This window comes from Marmota monax, unplaced genomic scaffold (assembly GCF_021218885.2).
Source record: "Marmota monax isolate L192 unplaced genomic scaffold, Marmota_monax_Labrador192_F-V1.1 WCK01_AAM20220418_F8-fsc00026, whole genome shotgun sequence".
Classification (NCBI taxonomy): Eukaryota; Metazoa; Chordata; class Mammalia; order Rodentia; family Sciuridae; genus Marmota; species Marmota monax.
In genome coordinates, this window is record NW_026693108.1 from 18,011,254 (window position 1) to 18,034,863 (window position 23,610).

At 34.4% G+C, this 23,610-nt stretch overlaps 1 protein-coding gene across 3 annotated transcripts in view; it reads right to left on the reverse strand.

The window, feature by feature from the left end:
- The window catches only part of Gpc5 (glypican 5), a 624,390-nt gene that overhangs the window by 228,822 nt on the left and 371,958 nt on the right, over positions 1-23,610 (reverse strand). For all 3 annotated transcript variants that reach the window (XM_046454999.2, XM_058582790.1, XM_058582791.1), the window contains exon 6: positions 1,338-1,458. In XM_046454999.2, the coding sequence (XP_046310955.2) occupies positions 1,338-1,458 (121 nt within the window). The remainder of the gene's footprint in view (positions 1-1,337; positions 1,459-23,610) is intronic.

Sequence of the window (23,610 nt, forward strand, 5' to 3'; positions counted from 1 at the left end):
CCATCTAGCTGCAGCTTCCATAGCTCACTCTGACCACTCCTTCCCTGTCACTTGAGCTCTTGACCCAATCTAAGGCTGCTCATCTCCAAGAAATGCCTCAGTGGTTGGCCCACTAGCGCATAAGGCACCTACTTTACTCTGGAGGCTTCCCTTCCAGGGAATCAGTTCAACTCACTAGAGGCTGTGAGGCTTACTCACTGGTGGTCCTGGTGCCACTCTCTTTTTTTACCCTATTCTCAACCCTATTCTCAGTGGAACTTCCTTTTGGTTCCCTACCCAAACTATGCTTTCCCAATACATGCAACAGAATAAACAGGGTAACTATTACTGTAATGGATAGTGCAAATGAAATCTGGGCCCTATAATGAAAATAGGGTCCTATCAACTAGACCTGCATTAACTTAAGCTCTACAGAGCAATTATGAAACTCAGACCAGTGATTCTGGAATGTGCTATATGTGGATTCAGTACTATTTATATATTTTTTCTGACAGACAATACCAAAAATCAGCATCATCTATCCCTAAAAATTTTGCTTAAAAATAAATATATGTGTATGTGTGTGTATCAACATGCACATACATATTTTTTATGAAATGACTAATAACTAAAAAATAGTTCTTCTTACCCCCAAAACCAGTTGTCATAGGAGGTGGTAACTGCAACATGTAATGAAATATTTTGTCCCAATTTACAGATTATTTCAATGTAATAGTCTTTTGCCAGGTTATATTCATTCCTCATATGTTATGTATTAAAAATAGCAATATATATTCACTTGATTAAATAATATTATTAAATATAAAACAGAAGCATTATTATAAATAAAAATGTATTTGCTAAAAACTATTAAGTCAATTATAAAATAGCATGTACAAAACGATATAAGAAATAAATACTAGAGATGTGATTATTCATTTATGGCTTACGTATTGTTGAGAATACAGCAAATATTTTCACACCAAGGTAAAGAGTTACCTGGAATGTAATGCTGACATTTTCTCCTCTCTGATGTGTTTCTTCAGTGGCAACTGTTGTACCTCTGATTGACACTTACTTGTGGAGGATGAAATATTTTCTCATTCTTAAAATGTTGAAGCAACAGCTTGCTTTTCACAGGTACAGATTGTCCACTCATAAAAACACCACTATACATTGACTATATGACAACCACTCAACCAAGTATTTCTAAACCTCCAGATAGAAATAAGTGATTCCAGTACCCATTTTTAGGTAGGACTATCAGATACAATTAATAAAATTATTAAATATAATATAAAGTAACATTTATTACTTACTGTCAATAAACCAAGCCTGTATATACAGGATCTCCTTACCTGAATTATATGCTTCAGCTTATCAATTATCTGATTGATCACAGGATCAGTTCCTTTGACTTTGACTTCAGGATTCCCAGATTGGGCCTTGATTCCATTTCCAACCACACGCTGAGTATAGCTAAAAAAAGTAGAAAATGAAAGACACATGACTTAGTAAACTGCTGAGTATTATCTACCCCAACTACTTGAACTAATTCAAGTTCAGAATCTCCTCCTTGATGAACATACACCAAAGTATTTTTTCTTGGAACATAATCCAGTACAGCTGAAATGCTTTTCCAGGTAAAATATTTATACTGAAAATATAGACTCTTCTAACACTAATATTTTTGTCTTCCAAGACCCAACCAAATATACTTATTTTATAATGATATTTATTAATATTCTGGTAATAATCAATATTCATCGGACTTTGTTACCAATTCTTTGTGAATTACACATATATCTGTATCCATATTCCCTGGGTAATTTTATTCTACTTTATACAGCATTTAAATAAGTCCTGATAATATTGTTAAATTTATATATATTTAACTGGACAAGTCAAAATCATTAACTTTAAAATCAACCAAAGTTCTGCAAAATCTTTTGTAAGTAGAAGAACAATTTTCTTTTACCAAGATTCATTTGTATGTAAAAGGATGATTTCCTTGGCAATGAAAGTCTTTTGAAAGTTCACTACCTTCCCAAAATGACAATAATATAATGTCAACTTAGTATTCATAAAAATATTTAAATTCATCAGTTTCAAAGAAGTATTAAATGCCTACTCTAGTCAAAGGTCTATACTAGTTGGCTGGGATTATAAAATGGCATAATTCTTGTCCTCAAATGCTCCTTACTCATGTAGGAATTTATTAATTAAGCCATTCATTTACACATTCATTCATTTATTACATTTTACTATAATTTAAGAATACCTAATAGATTGCAGCCCTACAAATGCCCTTGTTTTCTGAACAGGATAGCTGAGCCCAAAGACAAGTGAACAGTTTAAATGCCACACTGTGGGAACAGCTGGGAGGAACCCTATAGGCTATGTGTTGTAGGTATTCTGACTGTGGAAATATACAGGGAACCATTCCTCCAGTGAGCAAACTCCTGAGGGGGGAACTGGGGCCCTGTTGATGCCATGCTTGGAATGCCCAGCAGTTTCCCCTTGAAGCTATTAAGGTAAATATACAGGTGCACTATCTAGTTTCTATGGTGTTGTCATTGGAGAGAAGGGGCTTTGTATTTGTACTAACCTAGACCTTATCTCAGTTAGCTAGCACTCAGGGTTAAAGGAATACTAGTTAGCATGTAGTCATGGTAACGGGAGCTATGTAACTTTTGAGATAATAAAGGCGGCTGCTGGGAGTAGCAGCCACTTGCTTTCTTGCCCCTGCACTGTATGTGTGTGTGTGTGTGTGTGTGTCCTTCTTTCATTCGCTTCTCGACAGGTATTTTTGTAGGTTTTCTTAACAGTGTGAGGTAGGATAACACACACCATGGGCATTTGGAACATGGAGAAGCCCTTCAGGGCAAAGACACTTGACAAAATATCAAGGAGAAGTTAGAACTTAAGTAGCACTTTAAGTAATAATGTAGGAATGGGTCTTACATGGTGTGCTTAATGAGAACTCCAGAGCAGAGGATAACATACTGGCAGGAGAAAGGGCAAAGGCTCATAAGCAATCCATACTGAGAAGAATAACTAGACTTCTGTCTACAAAGTGGAGACACAAATGCAGGAATGTAAGGAGCCAAAGACAGGTGTAAGAGTGTCTTCTGAGTAATCTGTATGCTTACATTCATATAATAACATAGCCTCAGAGACTTTTCAATAAGAATGTTCATATTAATTTAATGTAATTTTCTTTCCCATTTTTTTCTTGTTTTGAAGTACCAGGAATTGAACCTAGAGACACTCTCCCATTGAGCTATATCCCCAGCCATTTTTTGCTTTCTTTTGAGACAGGTTCTAAGTTAAGAAAGAGGGACCTCAAAATTGTGGTCTTCTTGCTCAGCCTCCAGAGTTGCTGGGATTATAGGTGAGCACCACCATGCCTGGCCCCTTCCCACTATTTGTGCAGAGTGTCACAACTATTAATATTCTCCCTCTGAATTTTCTTCAGTAATGGAAAAATCTTTGAAAGATTAAAGGAATTTACACTGTTAAGAATATTGCCATATGAAAGAATCTTTAAGGAATATTCAGTTCTAAGATTATATACTCCCAATGACCAATTTTAAAAAGTGAACCAAACAATTATTAAGTCCTCCAACTTATATTAAATAATAGAATCCTTTGAAATTGATAATATCAGCTGGATATGACAAATATAATAATATTAATAAAACAAATTTGAACCTACTTCTTTGTGCTGCCATAGAGGAGTTCAGAGTTAGGTTTTCTAGTATCCATTTAGGATTCAGAAATACACACACACACACACACACATACACACACTAATAAAAATAGTAGAAGGAAAACTACATTTATGTTTTTAATGTGTAATATTATCCAACTTGAATGAATCAAGTAAAATTTAATCCTATGTAGCATTGTTACATTACTATTCACTTTCTCAACATTCCAGGCATATTGTACATGTGGCACTTCTATTAAGTATTAATAATGATGATGATTAGTAAATTAAGTGGATAATGCATAACTGTGATGCAGATGTTGCTTTAGTTACTCTATTTGGAATTTGTCAAATCATCTTCATGATAATTATCTGTGATAGCCATGAGTCCCTCCATAGCTTCAAGTATAGGAAGCTTGGTTGATTAAGGTCAACTGCTGCTTTGCCTAAACTCTAGTTCTGCATCTGCCCTTACTTCCCCCAGTGACTGAGTGTAGAAGAATTACTAAAGCAATTCCAACATAGGAAGACATACGGCTTCTCCAACAGCCAATTTTAGTGCAGGATACCCTGGAGTCCTTGGTAAACCTTCCTTAGACAGGATGGGACTAGTGTGCTTCCACTTAACCATCCTTTTCTCTCTCCTTCACTTTTAGTCAGACTTGTTTCACATCCAACAGCTCCTTCAGCCTTACACAGCTAACCCTCTGTATGTCTTACAGGGATTCCCCCCAATAGTGAAGCTGTAATGCTTTTCCAGGTAAAATACTTATACTGAAAATATAGGCTCTTCTAAAACTAATATCTTTATCTTACAAGACCCAATCAAATATACTTGCTCAACCCCTTTTTAATACCTTTCTTTTGGAGAACCCATCCTAACACACCTTGTAATATCTGTGTTATAGTTATATCCATTATATAGCTTGGGAATCTGGGATCTGAATAGGTTAAGTAACTATTCAAAGGCCACACCATTTGTAAAGTGTACAACAAGGATCTGAAATCAGGAAACGTGAACTCCAAAATACAATCACTTAACAGCTACTAATGAAAACTATTGAATCTAGCTAATATACATTAAAGATAGGATTAGCTTGGTGCAGAGTATTTTTTCCCTCTAATTACAACCTTTACAAAGCCTCCATTGTTTAAGAAGAGATGTACAATTTCCTTCAAAACTCTCCTTAGCAAGCAGTTACACGGTGCTTGCTAAAAACTAAAGTAACAGATGTTGGCAATGTGAGAAAAAACTAACAGAATTACATATGGCCTTCCTATGTTTCTTTAGAAACACAAATATAATGCAGGCAATGGAAACAGAAGCATCTCGTAATTTCATTTAAGCTATGAACTGACTCACATTCTGGTTCACTTACAAATCAGGAAACTTTCTTTTTAGATACAGGAGTATTGTTAAATTTTAGTCAGAGGAACTTATTGCCTTTTGTTTTTGTTCTTAACTACCATAGTTAATAACACAGTTGAAAAATTAGAGAGATTTAGGTAAAAATTATCAGAATTATAATTGATCAAGAATCTCAATTCCAGCTGTAGTACTGTTAAGTATTCCAGCATCGCTATTCTTATTATCATTTAAATAAGGAAAACTATTGCAAAGTAGGACATCTAAAATACTTTGAATGGAATATAACTTATTAAAATTAGTTATTATTTTCTATTTTTGTAAGGTTAAAAAGAATGCAATTTTCTTGTACATGTAATTTTTCACAATTTTCTTATGCCATATATAAATGTGACAGTGCTACATAAATATCTAAATGAAAAGGAATAATATCAAGTACTGAAAAGGATGGAGAATGACTGAAACTGTCCCATTGTGGACGGGAGCATAGACTAATATAATATCCAACTATGTTAACCTAAAGACAGACACAAGAATACTCAGAGAAGCACCAATCAAAATATTCCCGAACTGAATACAACCCAAATATCCATAAACATGATCATAGGCAAATAAATTTATTTCTTCTACAGCAATGAAAATAAATAAATTAATAATAAGTCAATGATTGACTAATCCTACAAACTAAAAATTAAACCAATGAAGATGCAGAATATATAACCTATTATTCATTGATTAACATTTGAAAATCTTATGAATTATATCCCAAATCACAATGAGTTTCTGGAAGAAAAAATATCATTCTTCTTGATTTGGGTCTTGATTATTGCAGAGTGTTTATCTGGTTAAAAATAAAATGTTGAGTTGATAGTTAATATTTCACATTTTACTGTATATAAGAATTTTCAAACTAAATAAAACATTCATATTCAAAATTGTTGTGTTCTTTTTCTTAATATATTTACAAAAGACAAATCTGTATTAAGAAATGTATAAATTTGTATATTGCTTTATAGAGTGGTTGTGCCAGTTTGCACTCCCACCAGCAATGAAAGACCCACACAGGCATATAATATGGGAAAAATAGTTCTGTCATCAGTAAGTGAGTAACTTAGGATCCTAGTTTGATGCAAAATCTTATTGCATGTACACTTTAATTTGCATTCAAATATATAGTTTCTAAATTAATTGAAATTTTTCAAATAAGAAGGTTTTGGATTTCTCTCATTATGAAATTGTAATAGATCATTATTCCATTTCCTTCTAAATGTATGTTTATATTGGATAAAACATTTCACGGATCTTTTATTGAGTTTTCTTGACTTGAATAATTGATTAGGCCTGAGGCTGTAGCTCAGTGCGTGCTTGCCTAGCATATGTGAGGCACTGGGTTTGGTCCTTAGCACCACATTAAATAATAATAATAATAATAATAATAATAATAATACATATAAAGGCATGCTGTCCATCTACAACCATAAAAATTTAAAAAAAAAATTGGTCACATTTCAAGGAGAAGGGGAAAACAAGAAATAAAAAAAAAAGTGTTTTTCTTTTTGTTTTTTAGAAAAGTAATAGACTCACCACATTGCTTTACATCTTCTCAGTAGAACTGTGAAATGAATGATGGCAATTTAATAGGAATACTCACTCCCAAGCACTTGTTTTTCACAAACAAGGAAGTTACACAAGTACTGAGATATTTATTTCTACAAAAATGTTTCAAAATGCTGATTAAATAAGATTAAAGTTTTCTTTGTGCTGAACATATAAAATTTTAAGGAAAAAGCAAATAAATCTGTAAATAGAATGTTACTGGGAAGTTACTTCTCCTGACTTTACCAACATTCCATATTGAAAACTGATGCCATACCCTGTTGGCCAATATTAATTTCATTTTCTTTCTAATACAACAGAATTAGGTTCAGAGTCACACTAGAAGTATAGTATTTTGATGAGTATGTATATAATATTTTGGCAAAAGTATCAGGAATCTGATGCTGGGATTACAAATCAATTAAGGAGTCTATTGCAGACATCTTCAATAACTTCACTGGGACAAGATGTAAGACCATTGTCACTGATGCAAGATGAGGAAAATCCCTGATCAGGATTTTCTTCTCTTTTTACTATTGTTTCTACTACCAGTTGGAGATTGAGAATGGGAACCATGCTGCTGTTGCTATTATTTTTACTGTTTAATTTGTCCATTCATTACTTTGCTGTATGAAGTGGTAGATGATTGGATACTAACATTCCTTCCATCTCTAGGGTTCTAACTTCTAGGAGATAGAATATTGATTTTATCTTTGACCCTGAAATATATGTTGCTACCTTAGATTCAAAGAAGGTATGGTAAATACATTGTAAGTATTTGCCCATAAATCCCTTCTGCAAAAACAAATATACATTCCAAGCCATCTCTTGACCTCACTTCCTGGTTCTAGTAGCAAAAGTAAAAGGAAGCACTGGAGATTTGGGTTTTGTAAGTTTTCCTCAAATTCATGGGTGACAGTGAACACTACTGACAGTGCTACTTTGTTTACACTCTGCTTCTATATCATCTTTTCTTCTATGAAAGTTCTAAGTTTTGAAATCTCAGAATGGAAAGAATCGTGATTGATTTTATGTGCTAGATTTATGGAAATAACATCTTATAGTATATACAGGGCTTACAGGAGATTTAGAGAATAAAATCACCAGTAAAATACATTCAAAAATTATATCTTTCATGATTCCACTATCTAACTTCAATTGTTGAGCTAAAGAAAAATTTTAAGTTAATCTGTACTATTTATTTGGCCTCATAATAATTATGAATAATGTCTAAATATGAGAAGTCATTTATGAATTTGATGTTCAAAAAATAGAATTAATGAAAACCATGTTATAGTCTTTTTTGTTATTTACAAACAACTCATTTCCTATTTAAGACACCATATTTTGTGGTATCTATTAGATAACACTCATTTATTTTAATATAATAAGGCAATCATGCTTTGTGTAACAACTAACAAGGGATGTTTAGCATATCAAATATAAACCCAATAAGAATATGTTTAGAAAAACTCATAAAAATAAACATATTAAATAATGGATATTCTTCACTCCATATGAACTTCATTTGGTAAGGCATGCATTATGTTTGCCTGTTTAGCCAGGTGAACAAAGGTAAGTAGTTTCATGACATCTTATAAAATAAGCAGCTGGGTGAACTTCAAAGATCGTATTCCGTATGAAAAATTACTGACTACACATACAGATTTTGTAGTATTTAAGAAACTGTCTTTTCAAATAAGTAACTACTTAATAAAAACCAATGCAAATGAACTTTACCCTATGTTAAAAATAGTACTTAATTGGATATGAAATCAACACCCATAAATAAAATGCATTTCTGTATATCAGTGACGATTCTCAGAAAGGGAAATGAGGAAAACTACCCCATTTATAATAGCCTCAAAAAAAATAAAATACTTGAGAATCAACTTAATGAAAGAGGTGAAAGATTTATATAATGAAAACTACAGAACACTAAAGAAAGAAATCAAAGAAGACCTTAGAAGATGGAAATATCTACTTTGCTCTTGGATAGGCAGAATTAATATTATAAAGATGACCATACTACCAAAAGCACTATTCAGATTTAATGCAATTCCAATCAAAATCCCAATGACATTCCTCATAGAAATAGAAAAAAAACAATTATGAACTTCATCTGGAAAAAATAAGAGACCAGAATAGCTAAAGCAATCCTTAGCAGGAAGAGTGAAGCAGGTAGCATCACTATACCAGATCTCAAACTATACATACAGAGTAAGAGTAACAAAAACAGCATGGTATTGGTACCAAAACAGACTGGTAGACCAATGGTACAAGGACACAGAAACTAACCCACAAAATTAAAATTATCTTATTTTAGACAAAGGAGCCAAAAACATACATTGGAGAAAAGGTAGCCTGTTCAACAAATGGTTATGGGAAAACTAAAAATCCATATGCAACAAAATGAAATTAAACTTCTATCTCTCACCATGCACAAAACTCAACCCAAAATGTATCAAGGACCAGGAATAAAGCTAGAGATCCTGTGTCTAATAGAAGAAAAACAGGCCCAAATCTGCATCATGTGGGATTGGGCCCCAACTTCCTTAATAAGACTCCTATAGTGCAAAAATTAAAAGCAAGAATCAATAAATGGGATGGATTCAAACTAAAAAGTTTCTTCTCAGCAAAAGAAACAATCTGGGAGGTGAATAGAGAGCCTACATCTTGGGAGCAATGTTTACCCCTCACACATCAGATAGAGCACGAATCTCTAGGGTATATAAAGAACTCAAAAGGTTAAACACCAAAAAAACAAATAACCCAATCAATAAATGGGCCAAGGACCTGAACAGACACTTCTCAGAAGATGATATACAATCAATCAACAAATATATGAAAAAATGCTCATCATCTTTACAATTAGAGAAATGCATATCAAAACTACTCTAAGATTTCATCTCACTCCAGTTAGAATGGCAGCTATTATGAAAGCAAACAACAATAAGTGTTGGCGAGGATGTGGGGAAGAAGGTACAATCATATACTGCTAGTGGGACTGAAAATTGGTTCAGCCAATATGGAAAGCAGTGTGGAGATTACTTGGAAAATTGGGAATGGAACCACCATTTGACCCAGCTATCCCTCTCCTTGATCTATACCCAAAGGACTTAAAAACAGCATACTACAGGGACAAAGCAACATCAATGTTTATAGTAGCACAATTCACAATAGCTTAACTGTGGAACCAACCTAGATGCCCTTCAATAGATAAATAGATTTAAAAAATTGGCATATAGGTCAGGGAAGATGGCGTCTAATAGAGTGCATCACCCCCATGTACCGCGCAGGTGAATAATGAGTTAGAACGGCCAAAAGCTATCTTGTTAGGAATTTCCAGCAAAATTGGGGTGCACCTAAACCTAGAGGAAGGATTTCCATCACCCGAGGATCAATTACTGGGGATCAATCACAAGTGAACCCTGTGCCCGGAGATTCAGGCTGATTGATCGGCGGCCCGCCCCGCAGCCAGAGACTTCCTGTTGAGAAACGGCGTGCCAGCAACACAGAGAAACGGCACTGCGGATTCTGTGGGGGCCTGCCAACTGTGCCCTCACTGTGCTCCAGGCTGAGTTCTGGGTTTGAGACGGGGGAGAGAAACAATCCAGATCTGTCCTCCACAACGGACAACCCACCGAGGAAGCCAGTGGCCACCATCTTGGAGAGCTGACGTTACCATCGCAACGTTCATAAAACAAACTCTCCTCAAGTTCAAGAGACCACACCGCTCTCTCCATTAAACAGATCCTCCAGACAAAAGCTGAATAAAGAAACTATAGAACTCCATAACACAATCAATAACCTAGACTTAACCGACATATATAGAATATATCAACCATCATCAAGTGGATACACGTTCTTCTCAGCAGCACATGGATCCTTCTCAAAGACAGACCATATATTATGCCATAGGGCAACTCTTATTAATATAAAGGTGTGGAGATAATACCATGCATCTTATCTGATCATAATGGAATGAAACTGGAAATCAATGATAAAAGAAGGAAGGAAAAATCCTGCATCACCTGGAAAATGAACAATATGTTACTGAATGATCAATGGGTTACAGAAGACATAAAGGAGGAAATCAAAAAATTCTTAGAGATAAATGAAAATACAGACACAACATATCAGAATCTATGGGACACAATGAAATCAGTTTTAAGAGGGAAATTCATTGCCTGGAGTTCATTTCTCAAAAAAAGAAAAAAAAAAAAAACCAAAAAATAAATGAACTCACACTTCATCTCAAAACTCTAGAAAAGGAAGAGCAAAACAGCAAATGTAGTAGAAGGCAAGAAATAATTAAAATCAGAGCATAAATCATAGAAATTGAAACAAAAAAAAAACATTTAAAAAATTGATAAAACTAAAAGTTGGTTCTTCCAAAAAATAAATAAGATCAACAGACCCTTAGCCATGCTAACGAAGAGAAGAAGAGAGAGAACTCAAATTACTAACATACAGGATGAAAAAGGCAATATCTCAATGGACACTACAGAAATACAGAAGATAATTAGAAATTATTTTGAAACCCTATATTCCAATAAAATAGAAGATAGTGAAGATATCGATAAATTTTTTAAGTCATATGATTTGCCCAGATTGAGTCAGGAGGATATAGACAACCTAAACAGACCAATATCAACTGAGGAAATAGAAGAAGCCATCAAAAGACTACCAACCAAGAAAAGCCCTGGACCGGATGGGTATACAGCGGAATTTTACAAAACCTTCAAAGAAGAATTAATACCAATACTTTTCAAGTTGTTTCAAGAAATAGAAAAAGAAGGAGCTCTTCCAAATTCATTCTTTGAGGCCAACATCACCCTGATCCCGAAAGCAGACAAAGACACTTCAAAGAAAGAAAACTACAGACCAATATCCCTAATGAATTTAGATGCAAAAATCCTCAATAAAATTCTGGTGAATCAAATATAAAAGCATATCAAAAAAATTGTGCCCATGATCAAGTAGGATTCATCCCTGGGATGCAAGGCTGTTTCAATATACGGAAATCAATAAATGTTATTCACCACATCAATAGACTTAAAGATAAGAACCACATGAGCATCTCGATAGATGCAGAAAAAGCATTCGACAAAGTACAGCATCCCTTTAGGTTCAAAACACTAGAAAACCTAGGGATAACAGAAACTTACCTCAACATTGTAAAAGCTATATATGCTAAGCCTCAGGCTAGCATAATTCTAAATGGAGAAAAACTGAAGGCATTCCCTCTAAAATCTGGAACAAGACAGGGATGCCCTCTCTCACCACTTCTATTCAATTTAGTTCTCGAAATACTAGACAGAGCAATTAGACAGACAAAATAAATTAAAGGCATAAAAATAGGAACTTAAATTATCACTATTTGCGATTGACATGATTCTATACCTAGCAGACCCAAAAGGGTCTACAAAGAAACTAGTAGAGCTAATAAATGAATTCAGCAAAGTGGCAGGATATAAAATCAACACGTATAAATCAAAGGCATTCCTGTATATCAGCAACAAATCTTCTGAAATGGAAATGAGGGCAACCAACCCATTCACAATATCCTCAAAAAAATAAAATACTTGGGAATCAACCTAACAAAAGACGTGAAAGATTTATACAATGAAAACTACAGAACCCTAAAGAGAGAAATAGAAGAAGATCTTAGAAGATGGAAAAATATACCCTGTTCATGGATAGGAAGAACTAACATCATCACAATGGCAATATTACCCAAAGTTCTCTATAGGTTTAATGCAATGCCAATCAAAATCCTAACGGCATTTCTTGTAGAAATAGATAAAGCAATCATGAAATTCATATGGAAAAACAAAAGACCCACAATAGCAAAACAATTCTAAGCAGGAAGTGTGAATCAGGCGGTATAGCGATACCAGACTTCAATCTATACTACAGAGCAATAGTAACAAAAACAGCATGGTACTGGTACCAAAACAGGTGGGTGGACCAATGGTACAGAATAGAGGACAAAGAGACCAATCCACAAAATTACAACTATCTTATATTTGATAAAGGGGCTAAAAGCATGCAATGGAGGAAAGATAGCATCTTCAACAAATGGTGCTGGGAAAACTGGAAATCCATATGCAACAAAATGAAACTGAATCCCTTTCTCTCGCCATGCACAAAAGTTAACTCAAAATGGATCAAAGAGCTTGATATCAAATCAGAGACTCTGCGCCTGATAGAAGAAAAAGTTGGCTCCAATCTACATATTGTGGGGTCAGGCTCCAAATTCCTTAATAGGACGCCCATAGCACAAGAGTTAATAACTAGAATCAACAAATGGGACTTACTCAAACTAAAAAGTTTTTTCTCAGCAAGAGAAACAATAAGAGAGGTAAATAGGGAGCCTACATCATGGGAACAAATTTTTACTCCTCACAATTCAGATAGACCCCTAATATCCAGAGTATACAAAGAACTCAAAAAATTAAACAATAAGATAACAAATAGCCCAATCAACAAATGGGCCAAAGACCTGAACAGACACTTCTCAGAGGAGGACATACAATCAATCAACAAGTACATGAAAAAATGCTCACCATCTCTAGCAGTCAGAAAAATGCAAATCAAAACCACCCTAAGATACCATCTCACTCCAGTATGATTGGCAGCCATTATGAAGTCAAACAACAACAAGTGCTGGTGAGGATGTGGGGAAAAGGGTACACTTGTACATTGCTGGTGGGACTGCAAATTGGTGCAGCCAATTTGGAAAGCAGTATGGAGATTCCTGGGAAAGCTGGGAATGGAAGCACCATTTGACCCAGCTATTGCCCTTCCCGGACTATTCCCTGAAGAATTTAAAAGAGCGTACTATAGGGATACTGCCACATTGATGTTCATAGCAGCACAATTCACAATAGCTAGACTGTGGAACCAACCCAGATGCCCTTCAATATATGAATGGATAAAAAAAAAATGTGGCATTTATACACAATGGAGTATTACGCAGCACTAAAAAATGACAAAATCATGGAATTTGCAGGGAAATGGATGGTATTAGAACAGATTATGCTAAGTGAAGCTAGCCAGTCCCTAAAAAACAAATGCCAAATGTCTTCTTTGATATAATGAGAGCAACTAAGAACAGAGCAGGGAGGAAGAGCATGAGGAAAAGATTAACATTAAACAGAGATGAGAGGTGGGAGGGAAAGGGAGAGAGAAGGGAAATTGCATGGAAATGGAAGGAGACCCTCATTGTTATACAAAATTACATATAAGAGGTTGTGAGGGGAAAGGGAAAAAAACAAGGGAGAGAATTAAATTACAGCAGATGGGGTAGAGAGAGAAGATGGGAGGGAAGGGGAGGGGGGATAGTAGAGGATAGGAAAGGTAGCAGAATACAACAGTTACTAATATAGCATTATGTAAAAACATGGATGTGTAACCGATGTGATTCTTCAATCTGTATTTGGGGTAGAAATGGGAGTTCATAACTCACTTGAATCAAATGTATGAAATATGATATGTCAAGAGCTTTGTAATGTTTTGAACAACCAATAAAAAAATTGGCATATATACACAATGAAATATTACTCAGCAATAAAAGAGAATAAAATCATGGCATTTTCAGGTAAATGAATGGAGTTAGAAAAGATAATGCTAAGTGAAGTTAGCCAATCCCAAAGAAATAAATGCTGAATGTTTTCTCTGATATTAGGAGGCTGATTCATAGTGGGGTAGGGAGGGGGAGTATGGAAGGAATAGATGAACTCTAGATAGGGCAGAGGGTTGGGAGGGGTAGGGAGGGGGTATGGGGTTAGAAATGATGGTGGAATGTGACTTGGACATTATTATCCAAAATACATGTATGAAGAAAGGAATTGGTGTGAATATACTTTGTATATTTACAAAATTGTGCTCTATATGTGTAATAAGATTTGTAATACATTCTGCTGTCATATATAAATAAAAAATAATTTAAAAGTACTTAATTTTTTCCTAACCTCCCTAGCCAATCTTAATAAGAAATCATAAATACCTTTATTATAGCTGAAGCCCTGCTTTTAAAATTTAACTTTTTTATTTAAAGATTCAGTTGTTTTGAATTTACTTTGGTTTAATGTGTAATAACCTTCTTTTGATTCAAAGTGACTATTGATATTTAAAATTATTAGTTCAAACTCTAATCAACCAACTTTACTAGAAAACTAGTGCATTTTGAAATAATAGCTAATTCCATTTTCCAGCACACATTTCAAAATTAAACTCTTCTTAGATCAAGGATCTCTTTCATGAATTTACACTGATTGATAATCACAATTTGCACTGATTTTCTCTCTCACTTCACTATTTGATACCAATATAAACAAGTAAAAATATATTTGGGGGGAAATTATTATCTGAGAATTAATAATATTTGAGCTAACAAGTAGTCAAAAGATTAAGGTTATGAATTTCATGTAGTATTTTATTAGAGACATGATGAAATCTTAAACATTTCTAGAATCTTACATATTTATTTCTTCAAATGTAATTGACATTAGCATTAAGTAAATTTCAGATAAAAAAAAGTTACTGACTATATTACAATAGTTTAAAATCAGTTGCAAGATATAATAATTCCTAGCAAACTAGATTACTAACAAACTATGAAAATGCAATACCCTGGTTATTTGTGCCAATAAACAATATAATGAAATCAAGGGAAAGAACTTCTAAACTATGGGATAATATAGTTTTCTAGGGTCACTACAACAAATTACCACAGACTACAAAGACACAAATACATTTTTTCACAGTTCTGAAGTTCAGACATCTGCAATCCACGTTCCAGCAGGGCCATACTCTCTCTGAAGATACCAGGGTAGAATTCTCCCTTGTCTCCCCCTAACTTCTGGTGGCTCCCAGCAATCCTTGTCTTTCTTTAACTCACAGCCACATCACTACAATTGCTGCCCCAATCTGCATACAAATTTTTCTGTGTTTCTGTATTTATTTTTATTTCTCATAATGAAACCTAGATTAGATTTCAGGCCCACCCTTATCTAGGAATATCTAATCTTTATCCTTATATTAATTGCCAAATAAATTCACAGACCCTTGTGGGCATTAACTTCAGGAGTATTCCATTCACCCCAGTACACAGAACACTATAAAGGTAAAAATCTGGAAGTTGTCTAAATGAAAACAAATTTTCCTTTTCTTCACTTGGACCTCATGAAGATCATATTCTATTTTTCCACAAGGTAAATTTTGTTACTATATACTGTAAACATTGGCACATGCCTGGAATACAAGTGACTCCAAGGCTGAGTCAGATGATCACAAGTTTCAGGCCAGCCTCAGCAACTTAGAGAGGTGCTAAGCAACTGAGCAAGACCCTGTCTCAAAATAAAAAATTTAAAAGGTCTGGGGATATTGCTCAGTGGTAAAGTGCCTTTGGGTTCAATCCCCAGTACCAAAATCAGCAGCAGCAGCAGCAGCAGCAGCTTTGGAAATTATCAGTATACATTATCTAGCTTTTTCTATATTTTTAATGACTTCTAACTCCCATCAAAAATAAACAGTACAGAGGAAAACTTCTATGTTTTACTTTACACAAACAGGAACAATCCTTTAAAAATGATTTCTCTGAAGCAGAGGCCCAACCACCTGCTCTGAAAGTGTCCAAAAAGCACTGAAGGGCTGGTTTATCATGAAGGTGTTGACAGCTGACGCCATGGGGACCCATATAGGCACATAGAATAAATTTTAATCACACAAATGTTAATATGATAGCAAGATTGTGACAATAGTCAAATGTGACTAATTTCATTAAATTTGTTGCATTCATTAGACTCATCTTAGTTATCCAAATTTATATAAATGACTCAAAATAAATAACCAGGGTCTTCTGTTTGTTTCATTTCTTATTTTGCCATCGTTCATGCTTATTAGTAAAAAGTGGTTTTGACTGAGATTTTATTTTTTTAGCAATCAGTTCTCATGTTTTATCACCATAAAACTGTGAGGATCTTTAGCAGGCTGCTGAATCTGATGCTCTGCCTTCAAGAAGAAATATACCTAAAGCAGGAATATAGTACTTGGCATTCATCTCTTAGCCTATAGCCTAATAGATTTTCTTTTTGTCTGTCTTTGGTGACAGCAACATAAATTTAGAGCTGGAAGGGACCTTAGAGGTCATTTAGTTCAACCCAAGCATCTTTTAAAATGAAACGAGGAAGTATGTTTATTTCATCATTTTGTATGTATGCACTGTGTATTTCAGGAAAGCCTCTGAGACAGTTTATAATGAAAGGCACAGACACTATAAAACAAGGGTAAATGACATAATAATGAAGAGAAGGAAGTGACAATTATACAAAGAGACCTAGGGAAGGAGCCCAATCCTCAGGCCGAAACTTACCCTTAAGCTTTGGTCAGCAAAGGCAACAGGAAAATCAGAATTCAAAGATATCTTATTAGCTAAAAAAGAGAGTATTTGTACATGTAAGTAGCTATCTTCTGGTAAATTGCTAAACTCTTAAGCAGGATTTGAGTTTTTAAATAACAAATAACAATATAATGAAAACATTTCAAAACACTTAAGATGTAAATAACCATAAACTTTTCTTATATGATGCTTTGTTGAAGCTTCTTGCATGATGTTGAATTATATGATTTTAAATTACATGATGTTAAACTGCCTGCATAATATTATTCTGTTGGGATCCGGTTATGGTGATTTGGTGATAAAATGTAACCTTTGAGAATTAGAAGAACAACTGACAAATACTTTCCTGACTTTACTTTTGTTTTAACTGATAATTTACCCCTCATGGAAAGTATGATCTCTGGGTAACAGGTTGATCACTAAAGGAAAAGAATCTCAGGGTTGAAATGATATGAGATGAATCATAAAGCAGAGGCTGGCTGTTTCTACTACATTGTGCGGCAAATAGGGACAAGGGGGAGCAATTTACAAACAAGGATGAGAGTGGGAACAGTCATAACATAGCTGCATTTTAATAATAGTTGAATATTGTCTAATAGTTTATTGACCCCGTGTTTAATGAAGTCACTGTCTTCTTCTTTTACACTTTTGCACATTGTTATATTTTTAACAAAATAAATGATTTTTCAGACTTTTTTTTTTAAAAGAAAGAACTTTTTTTAATATTTTTTATTTTTTAGTTATCGGCGGACACAACACATCTTTGCTAGTTTGTGGTGCTGAGGATCGAACCCGGGCTGCACGCATGCCAGGCGAGCGCGCTACTGCTTGAGCCACATCCCCAGCCCCGATTTTTCAGACTTTTTAAGTCAGGCCCATTGTCAATGCTTTATGAATCAGATGGTCTCACTATGTGGTTCATGTGCATTTGAATTTGGAATGGGAACTTGTCAAATCAGTCAAAACCTGTTTGTTTATCTGTTTGGGGTGTGTTTGTGTGTGTGTGTGTGTGTGTGTGTGTGTAACTTTAATTATGAATACTTCTTTTTCTGCTTTTATTTTAGAATTTATCAAAAAAAAACAGGATACTTAAATACCAGGTATAATAACATGAAGATGAAATTAATGTGTGTTTACTTACACACATATGCATGCACATATACACACGTATCTTCCTATATTTGATTTTACTTTTAATAACAAACAAGATGATTTTCTGTGCCAGTGCAAGAGGCTTAAAGTGTGAAAGATTTGTAGATCACTTTTTTTTAATAAGATAGCACTTTAGTAATTAGCATTTGAAAACAATTAAAATTTGAACATAACAGTTTTAATCTTATCTCCAATTCCAACTTAAATTCCCATCCAAAAGTTCTATTTTATGGTCTATTGAATCACAAAATAAAAATTGATAAATTTCAAATAATGGTTATTATAAAGAGGGAGGAGGAGAAGAAGAGAGATGGAAGAGGAGGTAGGAAAATGATGGAACTTTCCATCAGTGCTTCCCCTTAACTGCACTTCAGCCAAGTTCCTACTATCAAATAGTCCTGAGAAAATCATCCACATGAGTAAGTGAATTCAGTTGGTATCCACTTGCATATGTGAGAAAATTGCTTCTCTAGCCATTTCTTGGCAAACCCAGTTGTGCAGAAAACAGCTAAATTCAGCTCCATAGAACTAGACGTGTCTAGGGACTTTTGGATTGCTAATAGCTGTGGTTACTCACAAACACACTTGGCTGACTCAGCATATGAAAATGCACACATGAGATTTCTGAAAGTATCTGGAGTCCAAATAGAATAGATGTTTCTGGTCCAGATGACCTAGAGATTTCACACCTAGAGGTAAATTTGGCCAATATCTCCCTCACTCTCTCACTATTCCTCTAATCCTCCTCTTTTCAGCTCCAAATGATTTCTGCCAAGTTCCTCAGGATTTATACACTCTGCTTCCCTACATGAAAAATTGTAACTCATTGAACTCTTTCTCCAATCAACTCTAGTAGGCTTAAAAAAGAGTTTTTGCAGATATGATTACATTACAAGTCTTAAAATGGGGAGCTTATCCTCGATTGTGTGATACTAAATATGATCACATGTATCCCTTTAAGAGAGAAATAGATAAAATTTCTGTTTTTAAAGACAGAAAGGAAAAGGTAATGGGAACAAGGAGACAAGATTGAAGTGATGTAGCCACAAGCCCAGGAATGCCAGAAACTGGAAGAGGCAAGGAGTGGGTTCTCCCTAGAGAGGGAACATGGAACTATTCGCACTTTAATTTTGGCCCAGGGATTTCAGACTTCTGACCTCTGAAACTGTAAGGGAATAAATTCTGTTTTAAGTCACTCCATTTGTAGTGGTTTGTCACTATAGCCACAGGAAACTAATACAGTCCCCCAAATAGGGCATCCTCCTGCGCTGCTTGCTGCCATATACTATTGCTTGGCCACACTTTCTGTTCCAGGATGCACATATCATGGTTGTAATTAAGAAAGTAATTGTGTGAGGTACATTTCTTGACATCAAGCAGTGCATCTGTTTTAATCATCAAGTTCCAGGGCCTGAAAAAATGTTCAGACCATGAGAGAGCTCAATGTGTATCTGTTATCTTAGTGAATGTATGATTGATAAGAAAGCAAACTGAAAACAATTTTTAAGGAATTGTTTATGTTCTTCAGAAATGGGTCTTGTGAAATTCATACCAGTCATTCCTAAACATTCCTGACTCTAGTAACAAATCCCATGAGTGTGTAATTTCCTTTTAATACTAAGTTAGTCCAGTTTTAAACAGCATCTGAATGGTAGCCTGTAATGGAGTCACATCCAAGTCCCTATGAAAGAGAAAGAAAGATTAAAGAAAAAAAGGAAGAAAGAGGGCTGGGGATATAGCTCAGTTGGTAGAGTACGTGTCTCACATGCACAACAACAACAACAAAAAAGTAAATAACATGACTTTAACACTGAGGACTAAAATTGGTACTCAATACTTAGACTGATCTTGTTTTTACTAACTGTATGAACAATTAAATTAAACTGTCATATTCATATTCTATTTTTTTTAGGCAAGAATTTCCTGGATATGTAAAGGGCTAAGGAAAGTAGTAAAGATCTTCCCTGTCCTTGTGCCTGCTGTGACCTTTGCTCACCCTTGAGGCAACATCTAAACAATGCTGATTTCTTGGTGGGTTTGGCTCACTCAGGGGAACTCAGTCCTTCACTTATCTCAAGGCTATCACTCTCTCCCTTCAGGGACCTGGCCAGTCCTGTGCAGATGAAGTGTACTTGAGGGAATCACTAGGTCACACAGATTGTTAGAATGGAGCTCTTTTTGCTCTAACTTGTATTCAAAGAGCCCCAATGGAGCCCCACTTGTGCCCCACTTGGGAGTCTCACCCATGGAGAGGATTTTCTGCTCGAGACTCTCCAGTCAGGACCCTGAAAAGCTGCCCCAGGACTCCCCAGCTACATGGCTTCAGGTGTTGATGTTTTCCCTGATCTGGTTTTGTATTTTCTGTCTTTGTCTCTTGCCTATCACTTTTACTTTTGCTCTTACTTCCATATTATCACTAAAATAAGTGCTATCTTGTATAAAAAGAGTTTATTGTCTATTGAATTCAACCTGCCAAATTCAGGTGCTACACACATGCTAATACTTTAATGTTACAATATGAAAATCACATGAGATGGTAGTTTATTTTCCCAACCTGAGTTAGACTCCTGGAGTGTCCCAGGTAACAGGTAGTTGTTTCTTTACAACTTCAGCCCTGCTTTTGGAGGGACCAGATACTGGGTCATTCCCACAAAGATAATATAGGTAAATTCTTTAGGAGACAGAAGCTATAACATAAGAACAAAATGCATCAGGAGAAGCCAGGACTGGCCACAGGGCCCTCAAGGAAAGCCTTGGGGGCAGAGAGCAGGGTTGGGAGACAGTGGAGCAGTCTGGGTGCTAGAAGCAATCTGTGCCCATGCAGGCCCAGGTCTTAGTCTCATGGCTTTTTACTTAACTCTGGATGATATATAGAAAGGTATGTCATTGAGCAAAAAGAGATGAAAGTTACAATGACAAAACAGGCCCTATGGCAAAATTAGAGATGGCTGAGATTAGAAGGTTTATAGAAAACTAAAACATAAGAGCAGATCTTCCATCCACAGTGAAATCCATGGAGAAGAAAACTGCTATGCTGAAAAGTTTAAGCAGTAATTGAATCAGAGCCCAGCAAGGAAAAGAAAGAGATACAATAATAGGGAGAAGAAGGCAAACAGGGTGCTGGGGTAAGAGTGTTGACTCAAGAATAATTTGTGCACTGGGGAATGAAAAAGGAGGAAATAGATCTAAAACAGTAACAAACAAACAAAAAGACCCACAATTCCAAGGGAGATAGGAGAGAAATGGGGCATAGTTACTCACATTAAGACTAGCTAAGCTCCTGAATCCTGAAAATAAAGAAAATGCTATATATGCCTGCCATTACCACATACCAAGGAAAGTTCCTTATAAATAAATTATGCCAGATTTGCATCAGACTTTTCTTCTGCTTTATTTACATTTTTAGAACTCATGAAGGTTTTAAGAGTAAGAATAATGACCAAGAATATATCTATCAAGTTGACTAATTCTCAATGCAAAAGAATGGCATCTGTATACTGTATCTTGACATTGATTCATACTTCCAATGAAAAGTTACTCAGATACATGATTATGTATTAGAAATCAAAATCTTCAAAATGAATGCTTCAAGAATTAATAAGTTGCAAATCTAGATTCCTGAAAGGAGATAACTAAGTCAGTTAATTGAACCTTACAAATTGGCCTGTCAGTTGAGTATCACTGGGTCACCCTCCTTGATGACATGAGAGTAGAAGAATGTCCCAGAGGAATCCTTCTGAATTCCCAACCTACAGATTCTAGGAGATATAATAAAATATTGTTTTCTTAATAAACTATGGTTTAGTTTCTTAAGCAGGAATAGTAACTATAACACTACCTTACATCTACTGATCTGCTGCCCTCAATCAAAAATTTTGGTTAACAACACTGATTTATTTTCCTCGTGTTATATACTCTCTGTTAAGAAACCAAACAAATGAGCCCATTTATTTTGTTATGCCCTTTATTACAAAAGGTATTTTGTATGTTTTATTCACTAGTATAAAAACCTATTAGCTGTCACTCAATAAATTTTGTTGAATATTGAATGGGTAATATTAAATGGTAATAGAGGTTACATATGTAGGTTTTTACTTACAAATATAAAATCAAGCTGGGTGTGGTGGTGGATACCTGTAATGCCAGTGACTCAGGAGGCTGAGGTAGGAGATCAAAATTTTGATGCCACCCTCAATAATTTAGTGAGTCCCTCAGCAACTTAACAAGACCCTATCTCAAAATTGAAAATAAAATCAAAATCTAGGGATGTAGCTCAGTGAAAAATGCCCCCAGATTTAATCCCCAATACCTAAAATAAAAAAATAAATATATGTAATAAAAATATATATATAATGTATACATATGTACATACATACACATGCAAAACCATATTCAATTCAATGAAAGAGTAAACAAACAATGCTATTTATAAAGAAAGCATAAATAAGTTCAGAGAAATAAAAAATAGGTATAATAAACATGGATGAATTATACTATTTTCTATTTTACAAATAAGACTCAAACTGGATTTAACAACATAAAAAGCTCTATTCTAGTTCCAGAAAATGTACAAACTGTATCTAAAAGTTTAACAATACACAAAATGTACATGTTAATAAGAAAAATAAAAATCAAAAATTTTGGTTAACATTGATTTCAGATAAAGTAGCATTTAAATGAAATGATTTCATGTAGTAAACAATATAAATATCACACAGCACAATAAAAATAGTCAATAAATGTATAGCAGCAATAATTCCTTTTCCCAATAGTCTTCATACTATCAATATTTACAAAACAAAATATATTTTAGAATCATGATTATGTATTCAGGATAATGATTCATTATCTACTCAAGATATAATTATGATGTTATCGTTTGTGACAGATTCGCCATAACTTGCATTTATGACTAAGTAAACAGGTAAAAGTTTTAAAGGGAATAACTTGAATATTATAATAGGATTTCACATACACAAAAAAATGGATGAAACAAAATATTTTTCTTTCAAATCTTCATCATAAGACTATAGATCATATCAAAGACCACAGTAAGAACCTCTATGTTTTTTTTAAGTAGAAATTACATGGATTTTATTACATGGAATTTATTAAAATTCATAAAATCAGAAATTAAGAGAGAGTTACAACAGAAATACCACTATCACTACTATCACCCTTCTGTAAATAATATTATAAAATAGATTAAATTATTAAAAAAAAAGAAATATGATCAATTTTGAGAAAGATAATCCCAAACTGAGCTCAACAGAAGATGCATAGGTATAAATATAATCATTTACAAATAAAAATTTTAAAGCAATTTTTAAAGCAAATTTAGAAATAATTCAACAAAACTTACCTAAGCAAATTATAAGATACACTATTTAAATATTA